We start from the raw sequence: 26,614 nt of genomic DNA, 5'->3' as shown, positions 1-26,614 counted from the left end.
ATCAACAGAATAAAACAGGACATGTTCATAGGGATGAATCTCACACAGGATGCTACGTGCTAGAACCAGACACAAGAGAGAGAGCACGTGCTGTAGGATTCTACTTATAGTTCAAAAGCAGACAAAATTAAAATAAAGTGTTAGAAGTCAGGTGAGAGTGAAAGAAGAGAACACGTTGGGGGTTCTGACGAGCTGATAATGCTGTTCTGAAATCTGGGTGCTGTTTACATGGATGTGTACGCCCGTGGTAACTCACCAACTTGTACATTTATGATTTTATGCAGGGTTTGATTTAAAGAAAAAAACATGTAATGATTTAGAGAGAGCGCACGTATGATGAGGAGGGGAGGGGCAGAAACAGAAAGAGGAGAGAGGATTCCAAGCAGGCTCCGCACTGTCAGCACAGAGCACGATGCTGGGCACGACCTCACGGCTATGATGAGTCAGTCGTGAGATTGAGATGTCAAATGCTTAACCAACTGAGTCACCTAGGCGCCCCTGAAAAAACTTTCAAAAGGAGAAAAACAAGACCGAGACGAGGACGAGGCTTTGAAAAAACATTTAAGTATTTTTTAGGGATATCATGAAAGTCATTTCTACACGGTCATGTTTAATGTTTAATGTGACAAAAAGAATGATAGCCATCATGGGATGTCTGGCTGGCTCAATTGGTGGAACATGTGACTCTTGGTCTTGGGGTTGTGAGTTTGAGCCCCAAGTTGGGTATACAGAGTAGATAAATTAAAGAAAAAGAAAAAAAAAAGCTAGCCATCATGAATCAAAGCATTACAGGTGTATGATTGGAACATGGAAAAGATACCTAACAAGACACCCGATGAACTAGGAAAAAGGAGGGAACAAGCCACACCTAGGCTACCTCACTCCTTTGCATTATCTGCTTGACCTCCGGGCTTTGGGGCTTACAACCACTGATCTAGGAATCGAAGCCTTTTCTATAAAGGTTACCATCATTTCTCACATTAAGATACTGAGTGGGTTGACTGCCCCTGAAAATCAATTACTTTCTTAATGCTCATCTGTCAAATGGGGCTAATAATAGCCATGGAAGAGGGTTGTTGGGAGAACTGAAGAAGGTCTTTAAACCCTTAAAGCAGTACCAAGGAGAAAGCGAGTAATTTTATTTACAGCTGTAATTTTATTTATAGTATTTTAAAGTACTTTAAAAAAAAAAAAAGCACCCTGAAGGTTGCATGTTCGTAGGATGTAGAGCCCAGCAGTACCTGATGTGGGGATTCTGGCGACAGAGGAGATCATGGGCATGCATTCCAGGGCAGGTTTTTTTTTTTTTTTAAATAAACTCTGATGCCAGTACGCCCCTGGGATCCTACAGTAGGCAGGCCCCCTCCATTTCTAGAACACTTCATTTAGGGCTCCACTATTTTTGGTATCAATGCCTATCCCTCAGAGGTATTAGGGCTAGAAAGCCTTTAAGAGTCAAGACAGTAAACCAAAAGAAACTGTGCAGCAGAGAACAAGGTCTCAAAATTGCCTGACCATCTCAAACATCACATTTCTAGAAGCCTCCTCTGGATATTGATTAGGCAGGTCTAGGTACAGACCAGAACCTGTCTTTTAATAAAGCAAAGGGGATTCCTACACTCAGTCAGGTTTGCAAAACTCCTAGCTGGTGAAATTTAGAGTCCAAGAGACCTGGATCCAAATTTAATCCCCAGAACTTATCATCCAGGTATCCCTGGAACAGTTACACAAAACGTTTTTGAACATCCTCCTTCATAAAAGGAGACTAACAACAGGTACTTCCCAGGATTCTTATGAAGCCTGAAGACACTGCCACATTCAGTAGGTTGGATTTTAAAATTTTTTTTTTTCAACGTTTATTTATTTTTGGGACAGAGAGAGACAGAGCATGAACGGGGGAGGAGCAGAGAGAGAGGGAGACACAGAATCGGAAACAGGCTCCAGGCTCCGAGCCATCAGCCCAGAGCCTGACGCGGGGCTCGAACTCACGGACCGCGAGATCGTGACCTGGCTGAAGTCGGACGCTTAACCAACTGCGCCACCCAGGCGCCCCTCAGTAGGTTGGATTTTAACTGGCAGGCCCCCAACCGTGCCTCGGTCCTAAAAATCCACTTTCCTGTTTCTCTCTACCTCCATGAGCTGGTCTTGCCTTAGTCTACAAATCTATTTCCTAGGGAATAACTTCTGCATAGATCTGGACTGGCCTGACCAACTTATCTGGTGCTAAACCACCTTACCAAGGCATTCAAAGATTATTTTTACATCTGCCAGACTTCCTTAGTGATGACCCACTTTTTTTTTTTTTAATTTTTTTTTTCAACGTTTATTTATTTTGGGGACAGAGAGACAGAGCATGAACGGGGGAGGGGCAGAGAGAGAGAGGGAGACACAGAATCGGAAACAGGCTCCAGGCTCTGAGCCATCAGCCCAGAGCCTGACGCGGGGCTCGAACTCACAGACCGCGAGATCGTGACCTGGCTGAAGTCGGACGCTTAACCGACTGCGCCACCCAGGCGCCCCAGTGATGACCCACTTCTTATAGAAGCAGAAGTGACGCCAGCAAGAATTTTCATATATACGAGAATTGTTCACATTAAAGGAGAGCTTGTAACTCACATAACACACACACACACACACACACACACACACACACACACACACAGCTTCTCTCAACTTAGAGACAGGCAGAGCACAGGACCAGAAACTTGGTGAAAACCCCAATAGCTATTAATGTTATTTGAACAGAACTGTTAAATAAACCATTTTTTCTCAAAACAGCTTTTGCCAATTACACAATTACTCTAAACTGGGAGGCTGTAGAAGGCTTAAGCCTAATTTAAGTTGAACCACTAAAACCTGCTGTATTGCTGTAACCTTTAACCATGGATGTGTTTCAGGTGATCCTGACCATGCCAACTTCGTAAAGGGGCCCTTCTTTACGGAGGCCCTTTACTGCAGATCCTCCGAAAGGATCCATGTGCACAAAACGAGAAAGAACCTCCATGCCAATGGTGGTGCCCAAAGGATTTTTCCTTTCCTGCTTTATGAATACATGTGCAATTGGGAAAAAATGAGTAATACGAATATTCTACAGAATAAAAACAATTGCTTCCTAACCGTCCTGAGACCTCTTGCCTCCCTAAAGGCAACCCTTGTTAAGTTACAGGAGTTCTTGAAGAGCAGGAGTTCGCCAGCTGATACTGACACTGTGGGCTGGATCGTTTTCTTCTGGGCGCTGTCTATACACGGCAGGATGTTGGCAGGATGTTCGGGAGTATCCCTGACTTCTACCCATTAGATTTACGATAGCAACGCCCCCAACCCAGTAGTGGTATCCAAAAAAAGGTCTGCAGACACTACTACCGAGATGGGAAAACAAGGTCACCCAGGGTGGAAACTACCACTTCCAGAGATACTCTATGCATGCACAGACCCCGGGTGGCACAGTTACTTTCCGTTTCGTTGCGGGGGTGTGTGGCCGGGGCAGGCCCGGACCTCGGCAGGAGGCTGAAGCCACTCACCAGGTCTCGGATGAGCTGGTCCACCAGCTGCTCCCCGCCCCCCGCGGCCTCGCGGGCCGGAGGGGAGCGGGAGCGGCTCGCCGCGTCCTGCCTCTCGGCCCGGGTCGCCCGCGGAGCCGGGGGCCGCCCCGCGCCCTCCAGGAGGCCCTGGGCCAGCGCCAGGTACCCCGAGGCCTGCTCGCCGCGCCCCAGAGCCACTTCGGGCCGCCGCGGCCGCCGCTCTGCAGTCTCGGGCCGCCGCCGCTTCCTGAGCGCCTGGGCCTGCGCCAGCTCCTCCTGCCAGCGCCGGCGGAACTCGTCCAGGCTGTGGTCGTCCATCGCCGCCGCCGCCGCTCCCCGCCCTCCGCGTCGCTCTCGGCCCGCCGGCTGCCACGGGACAGTCCCTCCGCGGGAAGTGTCCGCCGCGGCCGGAAACCCGCGCCGCCGCCGCACCCGAGTTCCGGGTGGGTGGCCCCGCCCCCGGCGCGCCCCTCGAACGGTCCCCGGCGGAGGTGGGCGGAGGTGGCTCGCGCTGCCCCAGGCCGAGCCCAGAGGCCGGACCCGGGCGCCCAGCCTCTCCGCTTCCCGCCTGGCGCCTTCGTCAAGCACGGACTTGACCCCAAGCACCGTTTCTTCATTCATCGAACATCCAATTGAGCAACTACTAGATGCCAGGAGCTGAGGATTCGGCATTTAAATCCTAAAACCCCGCAATATCCCTCCCCTCTTGGGGTTTCAAGTTGGGGGGGGTAAGAGGGGGGAGGAGACCTTCCACAAATGAACAGGAAGGTTTGAAGAAGTGGTAACTGTTAAGGAAATAAAGGAAAAATGAGGCACAGGGTGGGGATGGGGGCGGTTGACTTTACAGGGATGTTCAGGGAGGGCATCTCAGAGATGTCATCTGCACAAAGAGCTAAATGAGAAGAGAAACCAGCCCTGGGAAGATCTAAGAGACATTTCCAGAAGGAACTACAAGGGAGATAGGAAAGGAAGGCACATACAATCGCATTGCATCTTCCAAATGCTTTGTAACTGCTGTTTCCTTCTCCGGGAATTTTGCTTCCCCCTTGACCTAGTTAAGGCCTATACATCTTTCATAGCTCAGCTCCCTCCTGACTTAAACTCCGTCCCCCTCCACCCAAAATGGGGTCACCTGGTTATTCATTCCCATAGCATCCCATACTTCTCATAACACAGAACAGTTTGTAATTTTGTATTTGTGTAAATTTTTTTTGAGTTTATATATTTATTTTGAGAGAGAACGAGAGCACGCATACTCACGCACACTCACGCACACTCACGCACGGTGGGGGGGGGGGCGGGGGGACAAGGCGAGAGGGAGAGAATCTCATGCAGGCTCCCAGCTGTCAGCGCTTAGAGCCTGAGGCGGGGCACCATCCCACTAACCCTGCGATGAGGACCTGAGCAGAAATCAAGTGGGCACCTGAACCACTGAGCCACCCAGGCGCCCCCGTGTAATTATAATATTTCCCTTTCCTACTGGACTGCCCATTCTTAGCTTGGAGTCTGGAGATTAGTAGGCATTCAATGAATATTTACTAACAACCCCTTTGGATGAGAACTATTGTCCTGGCTTTACAGATGAAGAAACAGAGCCAAAAAAGAAAAAAAGAAAAAAAAAAAAATCACACAGCTGGTGATGTGCAGACCAAGGATTCTGATTATACATATTAAAAAAAAAAAAAAAAAAATATATATATATATATATATATATATATATATATATGTGTGTGTGTGTGTGTGTGTGTGTTTTAACTCCAGACCTGACCTCTTTAAATCATAAGCCAGCTAGGAACCATTGGCTACTTTCATTACCATGATTTTTCAATGCAGGGAAATTAACAGCATGGTTATCAACAGCCTGAGCTCCAGAATCAGACAGACATCTAGGTGGGAATCCCAGCACCTCATTTACTCACATCTGCTTTCTTCCAGCAACTTCATTTCTACGAGTTTATCCTAAGAGAAGAAAATGGAGGATGAATTCAAAGAATACCTTCAAGGATGTACACCGAAGCATTGTTTTCTAATACTGAAAATCAGAAGCAATCGAAGTAACTGACAATAGGCCATTGATTAAATAAATTTTGCCCCATTAGGATGTAAGAAAGATTCTAACTAGAATGTCAGCTCCGCGAGAGCAGAGATCTTCGTTCACTGCTAAGTCTTCAGCACTCAAAACTATGCCTGGGACATAGTAGTTGCTCTATAAATAATGCATCGATGAAATACTGTGCAGCTATTAAATATCACATGGAGAAAATTTAATCACCTGAAAATATAACCTAGCAAGTGAAAGAAAGCCAGGACAAACATAATACAGTATGATCCCAGTACTGCTTACTAAGTGTATGTGCATTTCGGGCACCTGGGTGGTTCAATCCGTTAAGCATCCTACTTCGCCTCAGGTCATGATCTCACAGTTCATGGGTTCGAGCCCCACATCTGGCCCTGTGCTGACAGCTCAGGGCCTGGAGCCTGAGCCAGATTCTGTGTCTCCCTCTCTATTTCTCTCTGCCTCTCCCCTGCTCACACTGTCTCTCTCTGAAAAATAAACATTAAAAAAAGTTTCAGGTGTGTATGCTTTTAAGAAGAATATATACTCAAAACAGAAGAGCTCTCTAAAGGGCAGGATTATGGGTTAGTGTTTTTATCTGTATATTCTAGCTTCCTACAGTGAAGGTTAGCCTAGCCTGGATCCCCCTAGAAAACAGAGCCTGAGACCTGGGCTTGCAGGCAGCTAGTTGTTTGTTGAAGTGCCTCTGGAAAATAGGAGTGGGGTACCAAGAAAGGAATAAACAGGAAGGAGGGACAGCTAATCCAAAGACCATCTTGAGTTGGTCCTGCTGTGCACAACTTACACTCCATCCCGCTGAGATCATCCAAGCAGCCTTTTGAAGACGACCCCTCTGGATGGTCTTCCCAAGAGATCAGAAATGGAAGAAGGGAGACTGGATTCACTCAGCCATCCTCTATTAGAGGAACGTTAAGGAAAGAGTTTTTCGTAGTCTCCTGCTTCCAATGGAAGGGGAGTTTAAGAAAATGGGTTGTTACCAATGTCCCACACCAGGGGAGCAGAGATGCTCTCGGGCAAAAAGCAAGAACTACCCTATGCAGCAAACAGGAGGGACTGTCCAGTGACCCTTGCACAAAGCCTGTTACTAAGCAATGACGAAGCAGAAGGTGAGTCAAGAAGATGTGATGTGGGGCATATGAGTCCAGTGAGGATTCTTTTTATAATAAAAACAAGGAGCTGTTTTCTTCAGAAACTTTAGCTTACGTCCTGCCTCATACTATTTTCCATATGAAATTCCAAGGGTCAAGTTTGTTTTGATTATCTGTTTGTGAGTCAAAACCCACATACGGCTTTTCTGATAGCTCTGGAGTTTACAGAACATCTAATATTTAAGACAAAACAATTTTAAAACACCTAATAATGATGTTAAAAAAAATCATGGTTTCCTCTTGCCTTTTTAAAAGAATTTTTACAGGGCCGATGCAGGCAGGCTAATGGGGCCATTGGTCACCCAGAGAAAGTTGGGGGGGGGGAGAAAATCTGCCAAAAGAAAGGAAGATACCGTGCTCCATTCAGCATTGCCGAATTCACTGACAATATGTATGTTGATTCTGGTTTTTTTTTCAACAGTAAATTCCTGGGCCTCTCATTTCCTCAAATGAAAAATAAAAATATATTCCGTGCAGAGTGATTGAAAGGTTGATAGTGGTTTATAGAACTCCTAGCGCCCGTAAGGCACACAGTAGACATTGAGTAAAGGCTGGCTATAATCCATATTATTAAGTCTTGGCCAATAGAGAGTACATCCAACCTACGCTCTACAGGTCTGGTGTTCCATGTGACCCACCTTTTTCTAGATCTAGTGTTCCTTGCAAGTTCAGTCCATTAAAATTCCTTGGTTGTAAGTCTCACTAGCTTAAGCAAAAAGCAATGGAGCTCAGGATGGCTCACAAAGTTAAAACAAAACAAAAAAAATCATATCCTCAGAATACCCAGAATCAGATCAGATTCAGGAGTTTCATTAGAGGAAGCCATGAACCACTGGTTTTGGATGATCTCACCACCTGTCTTCTGTCTTCTAAGACTCAAATTCTGAGAGCAATGGTTCTCAGTGTGGTCCCTCAACCCAGCATCACCTGGGAACTTGTAAGGAATGCAAATTCTCAGCCTAGAATTACTGAGTCAGAAACTCTGGGGGTACAACCCCAACAATGCATGTTTTCACAATCCCTCTCAGTACCTTCCAGAGAACCAGTATTCAACAGAATGGCCTGGTTCCTGGCCCTTGAAGAGTTGGGGGTCGCAATGGCTCACTTTCCAGGACTCTCTGAAATGAGGAGGCAGAGTTCCCCAAAACAGAACGGGTAGGGAGGGATACTGGGCCAAACTAAAAATCGACAAGACTATCACGGAAGGGAGACTTTAGGAATCCAGTCTTCATGCCTCTCATGCCATCAGAGTCATTTACTGCCCACTGTCGATGTGCTGTGTGTCCCCCTCGAAACCCAAGCTCAGGTCTGCCAGAGCCACAGAAAGATGGCGGGGAAAATGGCCACCATCTTTCCCCCAAGTACGTCCTGTCTCATTTGCCCTCCTCAGGCCAGTCCCACACTGGACTACCAAGATGAAGTTCTAGAGGCCAGAGTCCAAAAGCAGTTTCACAGCGCTGAAACCAAGGTATGGGCAGGACCATGCTTCCTCCATTGGAAATTCTGTTTCATTGCTCTTCCCAGCTTCCAGAGCTGCATTCCTGGGCTTGTGGTTCCTGCCTCCACCTTCAAAAGCCAGCAGCATAGCATTTTTGCTTCAGCCGGTATCTACCTTCTGTCTCTGGGTTCAGGTCACCCTCTGCCTCCCTCTTATAAGGATACTTGTGATCACAGAAGGCATATCTGGATAATCCAGGATCCTCTTCTGTTCAAGAGCCTTAATTTGGACACATCTGCAAAATCTTTTTTGCCGTCCAAGATAACATTCACAGGTTCCAGGGATTAGGACCTGGCTGTCTTTGGGGGCTATCATTCAGCCTACTGCAGAAAGCCTTCAGTGACCACAGACCCAAATGCCTACAGATGACTCCAGGAAACAGAAATGAGGCAGGTGAGCCAGGTGTAGACTGTCCCAAGCTGGAGCGTGGATGCCCATCTAAACAGTGCTCCACCCACCTGCTGGATCTTAGTCCGGATCATCTGACAATGACTATCTTGATTTTTAATTATTAGCAACACGTTCCACTTTCTTAAAGAATAAAGATTTTTTGTTAAAAGCATAAATTGCATTCGGTAGGCTTCGAACCCAGACGTAGTTCGTTCTTGAACAATCCATGACAAAACTCCCTTTAGCTTTTTTTTTAATTTTGTTTTATGTTTATTCATTTTTGAAAGACAGAGAGAGAGCACAAGCAGGGGTGGGGTGGAGAGAGAGGGGGACACAGAATCTGAAGCAGGCTCTGAGCTGTCAGCACAGAGCACGACATGGGGCTCGAACTCACGAACCACGAGATCATGACCTGAGCCGACGTCAGACGCTAAGCTGACTGAGCCACCCAGGCACCCCAAAACCCCCTTTAACTTACATTAAGATACCTCCTTAGCTCTCGTGAGCAGGACTGGAGAATCACACCTCATTTGGAATCATTAGTGTGTGAGGAACACCAGAGCAACATGAAAAGTGATACAAGGCAACAATTATGATTCAAAGTGTATTGTTTAGCCACATCAACAAAAACATCAGAATGCAGCCACTTTGAAAGTCAACAATGACCCTGATGTATCGATCGCTATGGGCATTATTGCTATTTTGTGCCCTCGCAATCAACAAAACAGAAAATTCCGTGGGGGAAAAATAAAACTTGGGTCTTTAAAAAAAGAAAAGCGATCTGTAGCAAGAGACAATTTGCTTGTTCTTGAGAATCCCCCCACGGATAATTCCTTTCTTTAAAAGGCTGCACAGACGGGATTCAGTGTCAGCTGCTAGCTACAGACTTAGTCATTCAAAAGGAAGTTGTCCCATATGGACACCACTCCCCATCTCTCTCGCTCTCTCCTCGATCCCTTCCTGCTTTTATTGAAGCCTCCTCCAATCTGCCCCTAATCTCCCCAGCCTGGTTCCCAAGCCCCTCCCTCTGAAACGTTACCTTCTCCCGGAGAAGGAGCAGGTTCCGTCTTTGGGGGGGGGTCCCTTTTCTGTCTCTTGGGAATTCAGCTCATCAGAGATGCTTCGCTCAGCCATCGCTGGCACACAAGGAAGAGGTGGTGACGTTGGTCTGCAAGATGGGTGTTCTCACTCCAACTCAGACTCTGAGGCTCCAAGAGCTGATCTCCTCGTCTGCCCATTGAAGAAGCAGCGTGCTAAGACAAAGCACGAGTTTTTCCTAGAGTTGCCGCACTCTGGACGCACACGAAGATATTCTGGTTCTTAGCCTGACTTTGACCCTGACTCCTCCAAGGAAAGGAGCACCCCAAAATTATTTTTTAATTCCAAATCGTTTCTCCCAACTTGTTTCTTCGCAACTCCAATCAAGTTTTTCCTATCTCAGCCAACTACACTGCTACCCCAGTGCTTTAGAACCAGGAACCTGGTTCTCACATTAGCAAAGCCTGACAAGTGTACCTTCACAATACATATTGAATCTGTCTGCTTTTCTCCATCTCTCCCACCAGCCTAGTGCAGGTGGGGTTGCCCCATAACATACAGGACGCCCAATTCAATTGGGATACCAGACACACAATGAATTTTTTTTGTATGATGGTGCAAAATTTGAATTTGAATTTGAGGTCAGCAAAGAACTTTTTATTATGAATATGCCCCATGCCATATTTGGGGGGGGGGCATACTTATACTGAAAATAGTTCTTTGCTTATCTGAAATTCAAATTTAACTAGGTGTTCTGCATTGTTATTCACTAAATCTGGCAGCCCTAAGTCCAAGACCCTGACGTTGCCCCTGGACCACCGAAGTCACTCCTAACTGGTCTCCCCACTTCCATTCTTTTTACTTTTAATTTTTGTTAATGTTTATTTATTTTTGAGAGAGAGAGAGAGAGAGAGAGAGAGAGAGAGAGAGATCGAGGGAGAGAGAGCAGGAGCGGGGAAGGGGCATAGAGAGAGGGAGACACAGAATCCAAAGCAGGCTCCAGGCTCTGAGCTGTCAGCACAGAGCCCGACACGGGGCTCGAACCCATGAGCCATGAGATCATGACCTGAGCCAAAGTTGGACGTTTAACTGACTGAGCCACTCAGGCACCCCTCTTTTTTTTTTTTAACGTTTATTCACTTTTTGAGTGAGTGAGAGAGACAGAGAGAGAGAGAGACAGAGAGAGAGAGAGAGAGTAAGTGGGGGAGGGGCAGAGAGAGAGGAGGACAGGGGATCCAAAGCAGGCTCTATCCTGACAGCAGCGAGCCCAATGCAGGGCTCAAACTCAGGAACCATGAAATCAGGACCTGAGCAGAAGTCTGACCCTCAACTGACTAAGCCATCCAAGCGCCCCTCCCAACCTCCATTCTCGATCCTGGCAATGAATCACACAGCTGCCACTTTTGTAAAAGTGAGTCAAATCAGGACACCCTCTTTTAAAACACCTTGAGGTGCCTCCGTGTTCTTAAAATAACAAATAAAAATCCTTTTTGAAAACAGCTTTATTGAGATACAATTCACATGCTGTACAATTCACCCATCTGAAGAATGCAGTTCAATGGCTTTTAGAATATTCACAGATATGTGTAACCATCACTACATTTTATTTTTTTAAGAATTTTACTTTTGGGGCACCTGGGTGGCTCAGTCGGTTAAGCGGCTGACTTCAGCTCAGGTCATGATCTCGTGGTCCGTGAGTTTGAGCCCCGCGTCGGGCTCTGTGCTGACAGCTCAGAGCCTGGAGCCTGTTTCAGATTCTGTGTCTCCCTCTCTCTGACCCTCCCCTGTTCATGCTCTGTCTCTCTCTGTCTCAAAAATAAATAAAAAATTAATATAATTAATTAATTTAATAAAATTAATTAATAAAATTAATTTAATAAATAAATAAATAAATAAATAAAGAATTTTACTTTTAAGTAATCCCTACACCCAACATGGGGCTCAAACTCACAACCTAGAGATCAAGAGTCACATGCTTTTCCGACTGAGTCACCGAGGCACCCCATCACTACATTTTCGAACGTTTTCACCACCCCAGGAAAAAAAAACACTTTCTTTGGCCATCACCCTTAAATCTTTCCTAGCCAAGCATAATTCCACTTTCTATATAGATTTCTCTCTTCTGGACATTTCACATAAATGGAATCATACGACGTGTGGTCCTTTGCAACTGGTTTCATTCAGAGCATCATGTTTTCGAGGTTCAACCATGTTGTAGCGTCTATTAGCACGCCGTTCCTTTTAATGGTGGAATAATATTTCATTGTATGCATAGACCACATTTTATTTATTCATTCATCCATTCACAGACATCTGGGTTGTTTCTACCCACTGGCGATTGTGAATATGCTGCTACGAACATTCATTCCAGGTGTTTGTGTGGGCACGTGTTTTCGTTTTTCTGGGCTATACACTTGGACTGTTAGGTTAAGTCATTAAAAATTTTTTTTAAGTTTTAATTTACTCATCCATTTTAAGTACTCTCTACGCCCAGTGTGCAGCTTGAACTCACGACCCCAAGATCAAGAGTAGCATAGAATCCTAAGGCTGAGCCAGCCAGGCGCCCTTACTGGGTTAAGTCCTTTAAAATCGTGTTTAATCATTTGAGACACTCCCATGCGGTTTTTTCAAAGTGGATGCACTATTTTACCTCCCTACCCGTAGTGTACGAGGGCTTGCTGTGTATTTTACACCTTCCCATTTAGAAGGGTCTGAAGAAGGTAAGCCTTTTTCCACCCCCAGGGCCTTTACACATACTTCTGTCTTCTCAAATACTCTTTCCACATCACTCCTCGGTGTGGCTTTGCCCTTCAGCTCTCAGCTTAAAGGTGACCTCCTCAGACAAGCCGTCCCTGTGTGCCTCATCCAAGTAACACATCCACACACAAGTTTCTCTATTCCTGAAATTGGCCCTTACCTTAATGGGTTAATTGTTTTGTTAGTTACATGTTTGTACATCTCTCCCATCAGAATATAGGCTCCCTGAGAGTGGGAAGCACGTCCCGTTGTTCGTTCGTAGCACAGAGCCTGGTTCCTAGGATGTGTTCAATAATTGTTGGTTCATGGGGTGCCTGGGTGGCTCAGTCGATTAAGCGTCTGACTTTAGCTCTGGTCATGATCTCCCGGTTCCTGGGTTCGGGCCCCCAGTAGCTGACAGCTCAGAGCCTGGATCCTGCTTTGGATTCTGTGTCTCTGTCTCTGCCCCCCCCCCCCCCCCCCCACTCATGCTCTGTTTCTCTCTCAAAAATAAATAAACATAGGGGCACCTGGGTGGCTCAGTCGGTTGAGCGTCCGACTTCGGCTCAGGTCATGATCTCCTGGTCTGTGGGTTCGACCCCTGTGTCAGGCTCTGTGCTGACAGCTTGCTCAGAGCCTGGAGCCTGCTTCTGATTCTGTGTCTCCCTCTCTCTCTGCCCCTCCCCCGCTCATGCTCTGTCTGTCTGTCTGTCTGTCTCTCTCTCTCTCTTTGTCAAAAATAAATAAACATTAAAAAAAATAAAAAATAATGGGGCGCCTGGGTGGCTCAGTCGGTTAAGCGTCTGACTTCAGCTCAGGTCACGATCTCACAGTCTGTGAGTTCGAGCCCCGCGTCGGGCTCTGGGCTGATGGCTCAGAGCCTGGAGCCTGCTTCCGATTCTGTGTCTCCCTCTCTCTCTATCCCTCCCCCATTCATGCTCTGTCTCTCTCTGTCTCAAAAATAAATAAACGTTTAAAAAAATTTTTTTTAATAAATAAATAAATAAATAATAAGCATTAAAAAAATGTTGGTTCATTGGTTGAAGGAATGAATGAATAAACAAATGAATCCATGAATGATGGAGCTAGGAGAGGGCAGAAGGTATTTCTGAGGTTTGTGACCACACATGGTAAATGCTCAATAAAAACTTGTGTTATGGATGAGGCTACAATAAAGATATGCATACACACACACAGCAGCAGAGAGAAAGATGAATTCACTCCTATAAGAAGGAAGTGAGAGATGTCACTGTAAGCCTCATAAATCTCGCCCCAAGTGCTTGTACAGGAGATAGAAGGAGTTGCCTGGTCTATTCCACTTTCCACTCTGCTAAAGAGAGAGGAGCCTCCTCTCCTTTCTGTTTCAATAGAAAAATCACTCTGAGCACTTTGGTGCACGGAGCACTTTGGAACTCTAATTACAGGTGACACACAAATGGAAAGAAAAATAGGAAATCAAACATTTGAGCCAATGAGTTACGATTTATAGGAGCACTTAACAGCAGCAAAGTGCCCTAAGCGGCTGAGGATTCCTTCAAAGCACTTTGCAGATGGACATCTCAGGAGCTGTCATGAGGGTGAAGTCAGGAATGTCTTTAATGTGCCTGCATTCTTTGGAGATGTGTCATTGTTGTGAATCTTAATGCCTGGTTTCACAAGATTTCTCCAAGGACAATGCCATCTAAGACCTCCTGCAATCTGACTCTAGCCCATCTCTGCAGCCTGATCTCTGGACACTTTCCCTTCCGTCTCTAAGCTCTGATCATCTCAGACTCTTCCAGCCTCCCACTACCTTGTGCTCTCTCTTGCCTGGAACTCTCATCCCCTGTCGCTGACACTTGCCTAACTCCTGCCAGGTTTTGTTTTAGAGGACACTTCCTCCGAGAAGCCTTCCTCTCCTTCTTCCTCCTTCTCCAGACTGAGTTAGGTTCTGTATTACTTAAGATATTTTAGGTTGACTTTCACTTCTGCGTGTTAGGAGCTTGGAAGTCTCTACTCTGTCCTAACATCAAGTAAAAACCTGAACAGACTGAAAAATCATCAACTCTTCTTGGATCTGTAGCAGAGGTGAGGACGCAGAGAAAACTCACTGGCCCCAAGAATGGAAACAGACAAATACAGGGAGTCTCAGCTTACCAAAGCAGACTCACAAGTTGAAACCAATGCCGGGGTAGGAAATCCTGAACTGCAATTGACAAACTGCTGGAGACTCAGCGAGGACAAGGCTGAGAGTGAAAAGCTCCAGAGGGACGGAGTCACAGAAGGGGCCCAACCTTTTTGGAGTTTTTCCTCCAGGAGCTTGAGCCAGTTCTCACAACAGATAGGTGGGTGGGGGGGAAAGTCTCCTCTCGCTTCCAGCAGAGAGGAAGGAAAGAACCATCTTTGCAACACTACTCTGTTCTTCTTAACAAGACCTGCCCTCAGGAGACGCTAGTTAACAAGAGCCTAACCTGCTGGAGTATTATCAGAGCCTAACTGATCTGGGAAAGGGAAGGGAATTCCAGCCCACTCCAGCCGTCCTGTCCCACCGCAGGGGAAAGAAAAAACTAAGAAACACACGAAATTCGCGTTATATAGGTAGAGGTCCACTTAAAGATGGCCCTGATCACAGGACTATGGAATGCTCCTGCCTCCCACACCCCCCTCACCACCATATTACCAAAGGTCTATTTACAGCAGTCCCTTTTACTTGGTACAGTACGTGATCCTATCAAGAAGACGTCATAAAGCATACTAAATGAGACACGCACACACACAATTTGAAGAGCTGAAACAAGCATCAGGCCCAGACATGGCAGAGATGCTGGAATTATCTGACCAGGAGCTTAAAACAGCAAGGGTTCGTGCGCTACAAAGCCCTCGGATAAAGTAGACAGCGCACCAGAGCAGATGGGCAATGAACGCAGGGAGCTGGAAATCCTAGGAAAGAACCAAAAAGAAATGCTAGAGATCGAAAACGGAAACGGAAATGGAGAATGACTTTGAGGGGCTTATTAGTAGATGGGGCACAGCTGAGGAAAAACCCTCTGAGCTTGGGGGGGGGGGTCTCTCAACAGAAACTTCCAAAACTGAAAAGGAAAAAGAAAACAAAGACTGAGAAAACACAGAACAGAAGATCAAAAGACCGTGGGGCCACTACAAAAGGTATAACATATGCATCATGGGAACACCAGGAGGAATGACAAGAGTAAAGAACAGAAGAAATATTTGAAACAATGATGACTGAGGATGTTCCCCCAGATTAATGTCAGACATCAAACCACAGCTCCAGGAAGCTGGGAGAACTCCAAGCAGGAAAAAAAAAAAAGCCCCCAAATCTATACCTAGAGGTATCCCTTTCAAACTACAGAAAATCAAAAATAAAGGGAAAAAATCCTGAAAGAAGCCAGAGCAGGAGAAAAATATACCTTACCTAGAGAGTAACAAAGAATTACAGGGGCGCCTGGATGGCTCAGTCGGTTAAGCGTCCGACTTCGGCTCAGGTCACGATCTCACGGTCCGTGGGTTCAGGCTCTGGGCTGATGGCTCAGAGCCTGGAGCCTATTTCCAATTCTGTGTCTCCCTCTCTCTCTGCCCCTCCCCCGTTCATGCTCTGTCTCTCTCTGTCTCAAAAATAAATAAACATTAAAAAAAATTAAAAAAAAAAAAAGAATTACATCTGACTTCCCAGAAACCAGGCAAACAAGGAGGAAGTAGACTGCATTGAATAATAGGACAAGTGGACTATTGGATACATTGAGAGCAAAAGAATCCATCGACCTAGAATTCCGTTCCCTACAAAATTATCCTCCCAAGGTGAAGAGAAACAAGGACTTTCTCAGGCAAACAAAACGTGGGAGATTTTGTGCCAGTAAGTCTGCGCTGCAAGAAACATCGAAAGGTGTTTAGGGAGCAGGAAAATGACAACAGGTCAGAAACTGAGATAGACAGAAAAAAAAGGAAGAGCATCAAAGGAGTAAGTGAAGGCAAAATAAAAACTATTTTGGGGGGCATCTGGGTGACTCAGTCGGTTAAGCGTCCGACTTCGGCTCAGGTCACGATCTCCCGGTCCGTGGGTTCGAGTCCCGCGTCGGGCTCTGTGCTGACAGCTTGCTCAGAGCCTGGAGCCTGGAGCCTGATTCTGTGTCTCCCTCTCTCTCTCTCTCTGCCCCTCCCCCGCTCACACCCTGTCTCTCTCTAAAATAAATAAATAATAAAAAAAATTCTAAGTAGAACAAGAAAACTATTTTTCTTATTCCTAATTGATATAACAGATAAGTTTGTTCAAAATAATAACAACAATGTATTCAATTATGTATGCATGCTTACATATATATATCTTATGTATATATACCTATGCGTGTTTATATATAGTGGAACGGCAGCAATGATACAAGGATGGGAAGGAGGAATTAGGGTTACTCTGTTATGATAGGGTACTCCCATCACCACAAAGTGGTATACTGTTATCTGAAAGTGGGCTTGGATTAGTTGTGAATGTATATTGAAAACTCTAACTCGAGCACTAAAAAAAGTTTTCAAAGGTGTGTAACTGATAGACTAAGAAAAGAGAGAAAATGGAAATATACAACAACCAGTGAAAACCACAAAAGGCGGAAAGAGTGGAAGACAAAACTAGAACAAAGAAAAAGGGCAGCCAATAGGAAATAGTAACAAATACAGTAGCTATTAACCCAACCACATCAATAATTGCTTTGAACATCAATGGTCCAAATGCACTAATTAAAAGAAATTATCATAGTGGATTTAAAAAAACAAGACCCACCTATACATTGTCTACAAGAAGCCCACTTTAAATATAGACACAGCTAGGGGCGCCTGGGTGGCGCAGTCGGTTAAGCGTCCGACTTCAGCCAGGTCACGATCTCGTGGTCCATGAGTTCGAGCCCCGCGTCAGGCTCTGGGCTGATGGCTCGGAGCCTGGAGCTTGTTTCCGATTCTGTGTCTCCCTCTCTCTCTGCCCCTCCCCTGTTCATGCTCTGTCTCTCTCTGTCCCAAAAATAAATAAACGTTGAAAAAAAAATTTTTTTTAAATAAATAAATAAATATAGACACATCTAGATTAAAAGTAAATGGATGGAGAAAAATATACCATGTTAGCACCACTCAGAAGAAAACAGGAGTAGCTATATTAATGCCAGACAGAGCAGACTTCAAAGGAAAAAAGTTATCAGGGATACAGGGGGCATTATGTATAATGATATAGGGGTCAATTCTCCAAGAAGGTAACAATCCTTAACTTGTAGGTGCCTTGTATTTGACAGCCTCAAACCATGCATGGCAAAAATCAATAGAATTGCAAGGAGAAATAGATGGATCCACTATCATAGTTGGAGATGTCAACACCCCTCTATTAGAAACAGACAGATCAGCAGGCATAAAATCGCAAGGACATAACTGAACTCAACAACACCATAAGTCAACTGGATGTAACTGACATTTATAGACAACTTCATCCAACAACAGTAGAATATACATCCTTTTCAACCTTATCTGAAACTTTCACCAAGAGAGACCACACTCTGGGCCATAAAAAAACACTTTTAGAATTGTAAAGAATAGATATTATACAATATCTGTTTTCAGACTACAATGGAATTAAAATTAAATGGAATTAAAATAAAATCAATAGGGGCGCCTGGGTGGCGCAGTCGGTTAAGCGTCCGACTTCAGCCAGGTCACGATCTCACGGTCCGGGAGTTCGAGCCCCGCGTCAGGCTCTGGGCTGATGGCTCGGAGCCTGGAGCCTGTTTCCGATTCTGTGTCTCCCTCTCTCTCTGCCCCTCCCCCGTTCATGCTCTGTCTCTCTCTGTCCCAAAAATAAATAAAAACGTTGAAAAAAAAATTTTTTTTAAATAAATAAATAAAAAATAAAATAAAATCAATAACAGAAAGATAGTTGGAAAATCCCCAAAATGTGTGAAGATTAAACACACTTCTAAATAGCCAATGAAGAAGAAATCTCAAGAAAAATTTTAAAATGTTTTGAACTAAATAAAAACTCAACTTATCAAAATTTGTGGGGTGCAGGGAAAACAGTGCTGAGAGGAAAATTAATAGCATTGAATACATAGATTCCAAAAGAAAAAAGATATAACATCCATAATCTAAGTTCCCACTTTAGGAAACTAGAAAAAGAAGAGCAAATTAAATTAAGTGAGCAGAAGAAAAATAAATAATAAGAACAGAATTGAGTGAAATTGAAAACAGGAAATCAATAGAGAAAATTGATGATATCCAAAGCTGATGCTTTTTTAAAAAAAAAATTTTTTTTTCAACGTTTTTTATTTATTTTTGGGACAGAGAGAGACAGAGCATGAACGGGGGAGGGGCAGAGAGAGAGGGAGACACAGAATCGGGAACAGGCTCCAGGCTCCGAGCCATCAGCCCAGAGCCCGACGTGGGGCTCGAACTCACGGACCGCGAGATCGTGACCTGGCTGAAGTCGGACGCTTAACCGACTGCGCCACCCAGGCGCCCCCCAAAGCTGATGCTTTGAAAAGATCAATAACATTGTTAAGCCTCTAACCAAGCCAACTAAGAAAAAAGAGAAGGTGTGAATTACTAATATCAAAAACGATAGGGGATATCATTACAGATCTCATGGAGATATAAAGGAGTATTATGAACAACTTCATGCCCACAAATTTGATAATACATGAGAAGGACCAATTCCTTGAGAGGTGCCATCTGCCAAAACTCATACAAGAGAAATAGATGATCTGATAGGCCTGTGTCTATTAAAGAAATTGAATCAATAATGAATAACCTTCTAGAACAGAAAGCACCAGGCCCAGATGGGATCACTGGTGAATTCTACCATACACTTGAGGAATAAATTATACCAATTCTCTCCAATCTATTTCAGAGGACAGAAGCAGAGGAGAGGGAATACTTTTTAATTTTTTTGTGAGGCCAGCATTACCCTAATACCCAAACCAGCCAAAGTCACCACCAGAAAAGAAAACTACAGATTAATCTCTCTCTCATGAACATAGAGAAAAAAGTCCTCAACAAAATGTTAGCAAATCAAATCCAACAATGTATAAAAAGAATTATACACCATGACTGTGATATTGTGGTTTATTTTTTAAATGTTTATTTACTTGTGAGAGAGAGACAGAGAGACAGAGAGAGTGAGCAGGAGCGGGGGAGGGGCAGAGAGAGAGAGGAAGACACAGAATCCGAAGCAGGCTCCAGGCTCCAAGCTGTCAGCACAGAGCCTGATGTGGGGCTCGAACCCACAAACAGTGAGATCATGACCTGAGCCAAAGTTGGACGCTTAACCGACTGAGCCACCCAGGCACCACTGTGATATTGTGATTTCTGTGAAAAAATTATATTTTGTCATTGAGATGATCAAAATAGATTTCTAATATACATTTGGTCTTCCTCCATGGTTCCTGCCTTACAGCTACCCAAACCCTTGGCATTTCTTAAGAGTTGAGAGTGATACCCAAGATTGTTTTTCAAATACATCTATCTATACATCTAGTTTGTGCATACAAGTATTCAATATCCGTAAGCATGGATCTATCACATTTCATTTACCCACTCTCCTTTTGGGGATATTTTTGTTTCTTCTAAATTTTGTTTATTTCAAACAACGCTGCATGAACATATTTGAGCTCCACTGGTGGGCTTAGTGCAGCAAATACCATCATTTCTTCCTTCTTCCTTGCCAATAAAGTCCTGGTTTTGCTTGAATATTCTGTGCCCAGCCACAAGGAATAAATCATAATTTGTCTAAGGCAGAGTTTGGCAAAACTGTCCAGTAAAAGGCAAAAAAAGTAAATATTTTCGGCTCACAGGTCATACAGCTTCCGTCACACGTGCTTAATTCCGCTGTTAGAGTGTAAGAACAGACACGGATGATACATCAACGGTTGAGTGTGTTCCAATAAAACTTTATTGACAAAAATAGATGAAGTCCCCAATGAAGATATACAAATAGCAGATAGGCATATGTAAAAATGGGTAACATCATTTGCCATTAGGCAAAAGGAAATTAAAACCACAATGCGATATCACCACACACCTGTCGGCATGGCTAAAACACAAAATAGTGACGACACCAAATGCTGGAGAGGATGCAGAGAAACTGAGATCACTCATCCATTGCTGGTGGGCATATAAAATGGCCCCCCTATGCTGGAAACAGTTTGGTAGATTCTTAGAAAACTAGATATACAACTATCACATGACCCGATAACTGGATTCCTGGGCATTTATCCCAGGAAAATGAAAACTTATATTCACACAAACACCTGTACGTGAATGTTCATAGTAATTTTATTTCCCAGAGCCTCAAACTGGAAACAACCCAGATGTTCTTTGGTGAGTGAATAATTTAACAAATTACGGCACCTCCATACCATGGAATCAGTAGCTTTACGATAACGATGGATACATGAACCTGCACAGGTGATTAAATTGTACAGAACTTATGTGCACACATATACAAACACACAAGTGCACGTAGAATGGGAAATCTGAATAAGAGCAGTGGATCACATCAATGTCCATATCCTGGTTATGGTATTATACTAGAATTTTGCCATATAGCCTTACCTTTGGCGGATACTGGGCAAAGTGTAGAAGGGATTTGCCTATATTATTTCTATAATTGCACGTGAATCTATCATTATTCAATACACATTTCATTAAAAAAAGAAAAACAGATGGAAGACTGAAGTTGGCCTGCAGGCCATGGGTTGCCAACCCCTGGTCTAAGGCAATGATGGTGAGGCAAAGACCTTAAGCGACCATCTGTTCTTCCCTTCCTTTTTAGTAACACAACTCATATATTAGCTAGGCACATGGCTGCCTAGCTAAAAGACTACAATTCCCAGCATCCCATGTAGCTAGATGTGGCCATGTGATTGCTATTCTGGTCAATAAAATGTATGTGAAAGTGTTAAATGGTAATTCTGGGAATGTAGAAGCGTTGTGGGAATTCAAGGGGCCATTTTGGATCATGAGACAGTACACTATGCCTCCCAAGTCTCCAGGGAAGAATCTTTCCTTGCTTGTCTCCTAGCTTCTGGTGGTTTCCAGCATTCCTTGGTATTCCTTGATTTGTGCCAGCATCACTCCACTCTCTGCCTCCATTTTTACATAGCCATTTCCCAAATTTCCATCTTTTTACAAGGAAGCCAGTCATTGGATTAGGACCTGCCCTAATTCCGTATGACCTCATTTTAACTTGTTTACATTTGCAAAGCACCTATCTTCCAAGAAGGTTGAATTCGCAGCTTCTAGATGGAGATGAATTTGTGAGAACTTGTGAAGACACTATTCAACCCGGTACACGTGTGACATCTGGATCTGTGGCAGCCATCTTGCTGCCATGAGACAAATAAGCCTGAGGACTAAAACCAACATTCTAAGGGTGACGGAGCAGAAGTATAGGCATAGCCTGATCCATAATGAAAACTTGCACTACAAACCCAACCCTGAGCTTGCCTTTCTCTGGATCAGGGGTCGACACACTTTTTCTATAAAGGGCCAGATAGATGGTAATATTTTAGACTTTGCAGGCCATACGATTTCTGTTGCAACTATTTAACTCTGCTGTTATAGCGCAAAAGCAGCCAGAAATAATGCATCAATGAATGAGCATGGTTGTGTTCAAATGAAATTATTTCAGAAACAGGCAGTGAGCCGACTGGTCCACATATCATAGTTTGCCAAGCCCTGCTCTGGACTTTTGTTAAGCAAAGAGTAAAAATCCTTATGATTTAAGACTCTACCAGTCAGATTTCCTGTTACTTGCAGCAAATGCATACTGATATATCTAGAGCAGGGTTTCTCAAGCTCAGCACTATTGACCTTTTAGGACAGATAAGTATTTGTTGTCTGTGCATTGTTGGATGTGAAGCAGCATCCCTAGCTTTTAGGCATTAGATCCTAGTAGGACACTTTAGTTTTTTTTTTAAGTTTATTTATTTATTTTGAGAGAGAGAGAGACAGACAGACAGACAGAGCGAGAGAGAGGAGCGCACACAAGCGGGGGAGGGGCAGGATCCCAAGCAGGCTCCGTGCCATCAGCGCAGAGCCCGATGCAGGGCTGGAACCCACAAACCTCGAGATCATGCCCTGAGCTGAAATCAGGAGTCAGACACTTAACCGACTGAGCCACCCAGGCGCCCAATAGCACCCTTCAGTTTTGATAACCAAAATACGTCTCCAGACATTGCCAAATGTCTCCCGGGGAGCAAAATTGTTCTTAGTTGAGAAGCACTGATCTAGAAATAGTTAGAAATGGAATCACCTGGTCATAGGGCAGGTGCACGTTCAGCTCTTCCACGTTTGCCAAATTGTTCTCCAGCATTTGTCCTCATTTACCCTCTCAACAGTATAATTTCAAGTCTAGCAATTCACTTGTTTAAACTAAGCTCGGTTGCCTTCAATAAAGTGATTATTGCCTGAGCAAAGGACAATATGTCTGAATTTTCACAGCAGGAATGCTGCTTTAATCAACCCTATCTTTTGTGACTCCAGTAATCAAGGCATTAGGTTTTATTTAAGTGAGGTTTACCCTTTACACTTAAAGTATTGATGAGACTATAATTATGGGCTGGTTAGTTTTTTTTTTTCTCCCCTGCTGTGGACATCCGTGGCTGTTCCCTCTTTACTTACAACAAAAAGATCCTTAAGGGAGAGGTAGCAAATGAATAATTAGGAGATCCCTGGAGAAGGCGTTACCCCATCTTTTCAGGTATCAGAGGGTGAAATAGCATAAATTTGAGAGATGATAGCTGTCCTGCTCTGGGTCTATTAAGTGGAGGGAACTTTCCTGGGAATAACTGTAATGTAATTGAATATTGGACTCACTGAAATCGGAATCCTCTTGTTTTCCCAATGGGTTTGGGTCAGGGTCCCAGTTCTTTTTCTTAAGTGGATGCTTAATATTCCCGATAGAATAACAAGGACATCACTAATATTTACTGAGTGCCAAACACTTTGCTAACCACTCAATAATTCTCTCTTTCAATCCTCGCAGCAACCCAACGAGGCAGAGACTATGCTTATTCCTATTTTACAGATGGGAAAGTGGAGGCTCAAAGAGGTGAACAATATGCCCAAGGTAGCTAGCTATTGCATGGTGAGGCTAGGGTTCAAACTCGGATCTCTCTGGCTCGGAGCGTCAAGCCACTCTGCTATAACTCTGACTTTGATTCAAGAACTCCGTTGTTCACCAAGCCGACTCCTGGCATCGAATCTGGCCCTGGCATTAATACATGGCTTCAGGAAACACAGCTGTTTGGAGGAGGCAACAGCTGTTCATTCATTTACCACTTCACCAAGCCACACGAATTAAAACACCATAAGGTAAGGCTCACTCAGTCTCAAACACCAGGATAGGTAATTATTGCTTTCATCAAAAAACAAAAAAAATACCCTTCCCCTTCCTGCTCAAAACACTTGAGTATTGATTTCTGTAGGAGGTGAGGGAATGATGTGGAGTAGGACATTTTCATATGTTATCGATGATAATTCTATATCGTGTACGTTTGAGAGAGAGACAAATCAGGATGCTTATCATTCATTCATCCATTGAATCTCTCCTTCAACGAATGTTTACTGAATACCTATTGTGTGCTAAGCCCAGCTCTCAGCACTGGGACACCGTAGGAAACCTTCATGGACAAGAAAAATCTGTCCTATTTCTTTAGGAGAGATAGCTGGCACATCCTTGCAACGGACGGGGAAAGGTTCCTCGGTTCCTCGTCAGCTGGATTTCACGAAGCATTTCTCAAACCATCCCTAAAACCTCTCCTCCCTTACACGTCTCCAACAGGACGAGGAAGAAGGGAGCGTGTACGCAGTCCTAGAACTCAGTCCTTTGCAAGAACCCGGGAACATGTGCGGCCACGGTCTGGTAAGTACCTGCTTCCACCTTCCCTTTTGGGACATTCTTTCCCTCTCGTGGTCTCTGTCTTCATTTGCTAGGGCCGCCACAACAAAGTGCTACACACTGGGTAGCTTAAACCACAGACATTTATTTTCTCAGATAATAATCAATCTCTCAAGGGGCTGGAAGGGGTGATTTCTCTTGAAGCCTCTCTCCTTGCCTTGCAGATGGCCACCCCTTTGCACCCCTGGTATCTCCCCGTCTTTTTTTTTCTTTTTTAAGTTTATTTATTTATTTTGAGAGAGAGAGAGAGCACAAGCAGGGGAGGGGCAGAGAGAGACAGAGAAAGAGAGAGAGAGACAGAGAGAGACAGAGAGAGAGGAAGAGAGAATCCCAAGCAGCCTCGGCGCTGTTATTGTGGAAATGGACCAGGGCTCAATCTCACGAACCGTGGGATCATGACCTGAGCTGAAATCAAGAGCTGGATGCTTAACCAACAGAGCCACCCAGGTGCCCCTCTCCCTCTTTTTATAAGGACACTAGTCATATTGGATTAGGGCCCCATCCTTATGACCTAATTTAACCTTAATTACCTCTTTAAAGACCTTGTCTCCTAATAGAATCATTCTGAGGTCTTGAGGATTAGGGCTTCCACACAGGAATTTTAGGGAGACACAGTTCAGCCCATAATAGCCTCTCTCTCTCTCTCTCTCTCTCTCTCTCTCTCTCTCTCGTCCCAAGTGCCCAGTAGTGGCATAATGCTAATGAGCACAGACAGCTATGTGACCTTGGGGAAGCTCTTTAAATACCCTGCCTCCATTTGTTCATCCAAAATACAGGACCCGTCCTATGACATACGGTTGTTAGAAGGGTTCAATGAGTCAACAGGTCTAAGGACTTAGAACAGCGCCTCGTACAAAGGAAGCACTATATAAGTGTTTAGTAAACATCAAAATTAAAAACTCATTTTTACTGAACTGTGAAGAGGGTGTTATTTACTCTCCCCAAGGCTTTGCTTTTTCTGGACAACACTTAACATCAGCGATGGAACAGCCAACTCACAATAGGGGAATCATGTATCATTGAGGGTGTGGGCCCTCCAACATTCTTCAAAGCACACTGTTTAGCTTACAAGATCTACTTTAGAATATTAATAGTCAACATTTTTTCTTAAGTAGGCTTCATGCCCAGCGTGGAGTCCGACGTGGGGCTTGAACTCATGACCTGGAGGTCAAGACCTGAGCTGAGCAGGTCAAGGTCTTGAGCAAGGTCAAGACCTTGCTGAGCTGAGCTCAAGAAACCGAACCGCCCAGGCACCCCCAGTAGCCTGTATTTATTAGATGCGAACAATATGCCGGACACAGTGCTCAGGGCATTACAGTACGGTCTTATTTAATTCTATAAGGTAGGTACTATTACTGTTTCCACTTTACAGATGGGGAAAACGGAGGCTCCGAAAAGCCTTATCTCAAGGCTAAGATCTCCAGTTGGCGAATGGTGGGGTGGGGCCAAACAACTCCAGCATGAACAAATTAGGGACTGTCAGATGCGGAGTGCGCGGGTGTGTGTGACTTCTCTTTTCTCCCACTCTCCATCACCCTTCTCTTTTCCCTCTGTTGAGTGACACATCCCCACGGCCAAGGCTGCACTCTCTTTGCTACAGAAAACATCCAAGCGGCTGGGACCCAACCCAGCGCCACCTTGCGAGCCTAGCATTTCGAGGGGCAGGCTTCCAAACAGGGTAATAATCGTCCCATTAAAATTAATGTCCATGAAGTGAGCCGTTAAAAGCGTGCAGATTAAAAAGGGGGGGAGGGAATTGTTCAGTTTAAATCCAAAGGGCTTTTCAAATAGACACTGTATCTTCATTCTTGGAACGCTACACCGGGCAATGGATCAGGTCCCCTCTGCACAGACTAGGGGGATTAAGGAGGTGAGTCCCCAGAGAATGAGAAAGTGGTTCTGGCCAGGAGCAAAGGGAACCAAGGTTTATCCAGGGCCCACTGCATGCCAGGTGCTTGGCATACATTTCTCTCATTTAATCTCTGCCCCAATCCTGGGAGGGAGGTATTATTATTCCCAGATTACAGGGGGCAGTATAAAACCATGGTTGAGCGCTTAGAGCCTGCAGCATGCCGTCCTAATTTAGATCCAGGTTCACTCTTCACCAACTCTGTGAACTTGGGCAAGAGGCCTTGACTGCCCGTGCCTCAGTCTCTCCATCTGCAAAGTAGGCCAGTAAGAGCACCCCTCCGACCCCAGAAGTGTTAGGGGATTTACTTTAGGCAGCCAGGCAGGGACCTTACTACCCCAGTAACCTGCACAGAAGGCGCTCAGAAGGTAAATTTC

The 26,614-nt window shown here is 44.7% G+C and overlaps 1 protein-coding gene across 1 annotated transcript in view; it reads right to left on the bottom strand.

Moving 5' to 3' along the window:
• FBXW8 (F-box and WD repeat domain containing 8) overlaps positions 1–3,918 on the bottom strand; it is a 120,127-nt gene extending 116,209 nt beyond the window's left edge. The window contains exon 1 of the mRNA XM_043557699.1: positions 3,522–3,918. Coding sequence (XP_043413634.1) covers positions 3,522–3,839 — 318 coding nt within the window. The 5' untranslated portion in view covers positions 3,840–3,918. The remainder of the gene's footprint in view (positions 1–3,521) is intronic.
• Between the last annotated feature and the right edge of the window lie 22,696 nt (positions 3,919–26,614).

The sequence above is a fragment of the Prionailurus bengalensis genome, chromosome D3 (assembly GCF_016509475.1).
Source record: "Prionailurus bengalensis isolate Pbe53 chromosome D3, Fcat_Pben_1.1_paternal_pri, whole genome shotgun sequence".
Taxonomy (NCBI): domain Eukaryota; kingdom Metazoa; phylum Chordata; class Mammalia; order Carnivora; family Felidae; genus Prionailurus; species Prionailurus bengalensis.
Note: the sequence above shows the minus strand (reverse complement) of the source record. Positions and strands in the feature narration are given on the sequence as shown.